At 42.6% G+C, this 5,933-nt stretch overlaps 1 protein-coding gene across 1 annotated transcript; it reads right to left on the reverse strand.

Annotated features, from left to right (window-relative positions):
* Positions 1-1,979: 1,979 nt before the first annotated feature.
* LOC101773098 (auxin-responsive protein IAA21) lies at positions 1,980-5,647 on the reverse strand. Its single transcript, XM_004965406.4, has 5 exons — positions 5,213-5,647; positions 4,217-4,407; positions 3,367-3,508; positions 2,656-2,717; positions 1,980-2,354 (listed from the first exon to the last, which is right to left on the reverse strand). The coding sequence occupies exons 1-5, from the start codon at positions 5,476-5,478 to the stop codon at positions 2,317-2,319; spliced, it is 699 nt and encodes a 232-aa protein (XP_004965463.1). The 5' UTR covers positions 5,479-5,647; the 3' UTR covers positions 1,980-2,316.
* Positions 5,648-5,933: the final 286 nt, after the last annotated feature.

Genomic DNA, 5,933 nt, shown 5'->3' on the forward strand with positions numbered 1-5,933 from the left:
CATCACACTAAAAAAAAGTTCATGTAACTGAAGATGGTAAACATCTCGTCGATCAGCCATCAAACACAGATGTCCTGGCTGCAATCATCACGCCTAAAGCAGTGTACATCATTACGATTAGGACAGACCTTGTCATGCCCACTTCAACTACGAGTGCTCTCGCTCCGGCCGTGATACGTTTGGAACACAAAGGTTATATAATTTGTATTTAAACTATGAATTTCTTATAAACTTCACCCGGAATCAATTCATTTCCAACGATGAGGCTCCGAAACTCAATGTTTCGCAGGGATGGAAATGCAAAATGTTTGTTTGTGAGGGGGTGTTTGGGAGAGGGGTGCTAAATTTTAGCACCCCCATTTTAGTCACTTTTAGCCACTAGTGCTCCCAAACACCTAGGCTAAAATGGAGGGGCTAAATTTTAGCCCCCCATAATCCATTAGCCCCTCAAGAGGTGCTAAAATGGACTAAAGGGGCTAAAAGTGGTCCCCTTATCCAAAATTCCTCCCCTTACCCCTCTCTCTTTCCTCCCTCTCACTCCAACATGGGTAAATAGGTCTTTTATCAACATAAGTGTTAAACTTTAGCTCCTTACCCAAACACCCCAAGAGCTAAACTTTAGCCTCAACATTTGAGAGAGCTAAAGTTTAGCCCAAGGCTAAATTTTAGCCCCTCCTCCCAAACAAGGCCTGAAAGCGAGAACATTGTAATTGTAAGGAAACATTTATGAATCGACTATGCTGCTCCAAGAAAATATGGATTGGCCAAGCGAGACAGCACACGCCACACGAACCAACAGCAACAGGCGCAGGACCACCGCGTACTGCAGCAGCGGCCAAAAATGCAAATGCGATGCGCGACGGCTCTACCCTACCATGGTTTGTTGGGCGACCGTATTTGGCGCTGAGTTGCCAACCAGACCAATGACCAGACCACACCACACACCACACCACACTAGCAGCAGTTGAAAACCATATATGCCCTAGAAAAGGCCACCAACAAGGCAAAACCACACCATGTTGCAGCTTAGTTGCTGAGGAATCAGAACATACAGTTTCTTCTTTTTCAAATTTTAATTTATTTAATTGTTTTTTTCTTTCTCCCCTCACAAGTTAGCCAATGGTAGCATGCAGGAAGCATGACTAGATAGAATAGTGGAAGCACAAGCAAGACAGGAGCATCTCTCCTGTGTCTCAGCATGAAAGGACAGCCATCCATATCTTACGCAACAGCACAATATGCAATGCAGTTATGCACCACCAAGACAACAATGCAATATTTACACAAAAACACAAGCCAACCACCAAACCACACTGCTAAATAAGCATAGGCTCCGGATAATCTGTATGATAAACCAAGTCAAAGCATCAAGAGTCCTGCAACTGCAAGAGCAACAAAAAAAGCCTGAATTCGCGGGCGGTGACAACAGAACAACCATCACTGAAAATTATATTTATTTTCCCTGCCACCACCTTCTTCTTTACTTGATGCTGGATGAATGATTGCAGGGAAGCCTACACCCTGCTTTCCAAAGACAGTATCATGGCACCAGGAAAAGGATAATAGATTGGGGGGAAGGTCCCCACTAACACAAGCACTGATTGAGGGCCACTATTGACAATAGGGTGTGCACCACCCTTGCAGACTTCCAGCGCATGCTGCATAGAGACTGGAATGGACCAGACACCAAGAGGAATTCAGGACTCTGGAGTTCTGGACCAGCTGACTTGGTAGTGTTTTGGATGCACGCAGCCAGTAACTGAAGCAAGCAACTGAGAAAGTGCAATGGCTTGGAAGAGGAACAGAAGATTATGACAGCCTGATGTGATCTCCTAACTGATGAATTATCAGGACTTGACAGTTCTGCGCTAACAGATAAGGGGCCAGAATGACCCATCAGGTTAGAAAAGAATGCTCACACAGTAATGCAGCCTTTCGAGCCACCAAGAGGGTTTCACGAAGAAACAGATGCTGGCTCATGAGGGACGTTAGCAAGCACAAAGCAGCACTCCAAAAACAGTTGGCAGCTTACAGCATTACAACCATTTACAACAGAAAACACGACACGCGGTCAAATAGACAGACATAGACAGACTTACACAACACAGCTTATGTTTGCAACCTAACATGTCTGAGTCTCCAAACCCAAAAGGAAAAAAGAAAAAAAAAACAAAAAACAAAAACCGCAGTGGTACACATGGATATAAGAAATCCCCTTCTCACATGTTAAGTCCGTTAACCTTCTGGGTTTGAGAATAGGACCTTACAGGTAAGAGTATGATGTGGTGCAGGGAGCAGATCATGTTCATCCTTTTCCTAGTTATCATTCTTGCCCTTCTCAGTGGCTCTGGGAGCTGAAAGAAGAAAGCACATTATTGTATTACAAGCTTGTAACAAGAACAAACAAGTGAACAACAGAGACTCGCTGCCTGATGCATGACCAGAAAGCAGGGTGAACAGATGTTCATGTGCACAGCATTGGAATAGCCCAGACCTAGTTCAAGCAAACTGGAATTTCTGATCATTTTGCAGAAAAGCTTATACAAGGTGCACCAGTGCAGAATTGCAAGCAGTAGATTCTCTGATATGCCTCCACAGAAAAAGGCATGAACACAAGTAATACATCCATATTCACCAAATATCAGTTGTACTTACCAAGGCCCACTGCATCTGAGCCCTTCATGATCCTGAGCCTCCTACAGCTGCCCGTGAACATTCTGCAATACAGCAAGATTTCAGAGTTCAGGCAGCTTTATTTTCGAGGACAACACAGTTCCGACTCTCCTGGTTCAAGTCAAAAACTCATTGGAATATATGCAAAATGTTGGTGGGGCAGTAACTGGTAACCAGTGTAGGCCTATGAAAAATGTAAAATAACAAGGGTGTTATGGGAAAAGATAACCTCCGCCACTCCTCCCCTAACAGGTAGGGAACTAGGAATTCAACAGGTTTGAACTAATTTCAAATTCTGGCTTCCCATAACATACTTTGCTTTATTACAAGCCATTAACCTTTCCCATTTCATTTTATTACAAACCATTAATCCAAGTGCTGACAAAAAGTGGTATACGAAACCTTCCCTAGAAGTAAGACATGACTAGAAGAAACAAATCAACACCCACAAATGAAGAACTTGAAAATCCAGAGCAGTAAAACAGAGTGTACTAAATTTTCCAACCCACTATAAGAAAATCAATCTATCAAAATATTTAAGACAATGATATATGCAGATGAGGATAAAAGGTTTCACTACAACCTCTAAAAATGTTATATTTAGAAATTAGAATACATCTTAAAACCGTCCACTTTGCCAGCCATCTTAGTAAATGAATTAGAATTACATTTTTGGGATTCGAAATCACTCACCTCCACGGGACATCACCAACAAGCATCCAATCTCCATCCTTGTCCTTATATGTGAGCACAAGTTCAGTCCCATTTTTATGATCCATCAGTCGGCAACCAGATAATCCTTCTCTTCCTGATTTCCCATTAGATTCATTATCACCTGCAGTAATTGATAAAATTTCAAGTATTACTCCACCATGGAAAATCACTTTCAAGTTAGTTGTCTAACAAACATGGATGAATAAACAAACATTGTCATTTCACATCTCAAATACAACAGCAAGGGCATTTCTAACAAACGGCAGTTCAGCACAAAACCCATGAAGCACCATCATGCACACCAAATATAGGTTCTGTTTTAGGATGAACCGGAAAGACCCAAAACAGAAAGCTTTATGCAAACAACGTCATTACAAGCTAGGGGGGGGGGGGGTTAATAAAAGGTACTAATACTCTAATAGGTCTTGTGATGATACATAATACAAGAGATATTAATGATAGTGCAAGAAGGAACTCAAAAAATAGAAACATAAATTAATATTCAACAAAAACACTGACTGTTAAAGATAAGCAGCTGTCCTGCGTGTTTGAGAAAAAAAACACTGGTTGTTCATAATAAATTTAATGAATTGTTATACTAAGTTAAGTAAAATGCCAAAGATGACAGCATCATTACATAATAACTAATAAGCATCATGCGGAAATGTGGTCTATAAGGAAACTAGATCTACATCTACTGTAAAGAATGCATATGTTCAAGCAACAATTCATAGAAAAAAATCAATTAATCAATAAATATTACACATATACTAGCAGAAAAAATCATAGAGCTGAGGAAGGAAGGATCAGAGCCAACACAAGAACTCACCAACAGTGAAGGAACTGAACATCTTCTCCAGTGCTAGGGAGAGCTCTTTGTAGTTGTTGTACATCTTAAGGTCTACCTTCCTGAGGTATGGCGCACCATCCATGCTAACCTTGACATAGAGGCAACCCTGGTTCATCGCCATGGTGTTCTTTCTGTAACTGCGGATTGGTGGCCATCCTACCACCTGTGCCCTGTCACAGTTATTCCAACAGTCAGTATCCACTCAGTTTTGCTCTAACTTGAACAAAAATATTGAAAATCACAGCACAATTTTAGTTGCAAATAGTTGCCGGATAAAGGAGCTTGGAAATACTGAGCAGAGATTCCAGAATACTAATTACAGAGCAAAGAGGAAACAGGCTAATTGCACACTCGCCAGCTACCTTGTTTCAACTAATTCACGCAAATTGACAACACACACAAAAGTTAATTCACAACAGAAGAATTGAAGAAAGCTGCGCCTGCTTTTTCAGAGGAATGACAGGTTATCTTTCCCGTGCAATGTTCTTCTTTGTTTAACTAAAGAGGGAAAATCTATTATAACGGGTTTATTCGCACGCTTTGCAGACATGAGCTGCCAACTTTTTGTTTAAAATTTTTCTGTAACATAAATAGCTAAATTCACCAGGATTGTTCCTTTTTAATGAGAAAATAATGAAAAAAATATTTTGCTCCGGAACCTCATGAATTGTTTTAAGGGGGAAAAGGCAAGAGACAAATCGCACCCAAAAAAAAATAATTGAGCGAGCAAATGACGACTTTTAATTTATAATATATAGATAGTAAAACACCTAAACCCCGCCAAGAACATCGAGGAAGATGCAACTTGGATATTTGTACAAACAGAAGAACAAGAAAACAACTCGCACCAAGAAACCCAATAAAAAAGAAAAAATGTTATTTTGGGGAAAAAAATAGAAGAGCTTAAACAGCCACCCGGCCACCAATTCGGCGAACCCACCCACACACAGCAATTCGAGTGTCGAGTGGACCTACTTTGCCGCCGGCGCCTGCGCCTTCTTCTTGTCCTCCTCGTCGTCCTCCGCCGGCGCCTTGCCCCTTGCCGCCGACTCCCGCTGTACGATGGCGTCCGCGAACCCGCGCTTGGCCCCTCCCTTGGGAAGCAGCTCCAGTGTAAGCGGCGTCCCCGCCGCTGCCTCGCCGCCCTCCGCCTCCTCCGTGCCCGGCAGTCCCAGGCGCAGCTCCGTGGCCGCCGTTGCCGGCGACAGCCCGATGTAGTCCCGCTCCTGTGGCGGCGCCATGTCTAGCCAAACTCCACGAGCATCACCAACTCCGGGAATCTTGGGTTCTTGGGGAAACGAGGGATCAAGAGGAGAGCTGGAGAGGGAACCAGGGAGGGATGGGCTCGAGGTTTCTCTTGGCTGCTGCTGCTGAGCTCGTGAGTTTGCGAGTGAGGAGAGGGAGGAGACAGAGGACAAGGAGGTGGGGTTTAATGGTGGTGGTTTTGCATAGAAGTCCTTGTATTTATTTGTAACTATACTTAACGGCAAGTTAAGATTATGCTTATGTTTTGTCTGTCCTCTTCAATTTTTTTAGGTGATTTTGTCTTTGGCATTGAGGTAGGGCAATGCAAGAATCGAAGGTGATAGGAAATTAGAAAGGTTCCGAATTGACAGTGTGCCACCGAAGCTACTAGCAGGGCTATTTAGTTGCTTTTTTGTTGATAGGTACAAATGTCAAAGATTCTAAAAATATT

This window comes from Setaria italica, chromosome IV (assembly GCF_000263155.2).
Source record: "Setaria italica strain Yugu1 chromosome IV, Setaria_italica_v2.0, whole genome shotgun sequence".
Lineage (NCBI taxonomy): Eukaryota > Viridiplantae > Streptophyta > Magnoliopsida > Poales > Poaceae > Setaria > Setaria italica.

Bases quoted from the DNA above. Each gene is read 5' to 3' on its own strand.
- LOC101773098 (XM_004965406.4), bottom strand. From the start codon at position 5,478: ATGGCGCCGCCACAGGAGCGGGACTACATCGGGCTGTCGCCGGCAACG. The intron at 2,718-3,366 runs GTGAGTGATTTC...GCTGTATTGCAG, and splicing joins GTTGGTGATGTCCCGTGGAG to AATGTTCACGGGCAGCTGTA. The intron at 2,355-2,655 runs GTAAGTACAACT...TTCTTCTTTCAG, and splicing joins CTCAGATGCAGTGGGCCTTG to CTCCCAGAGCCACTGAGAAG.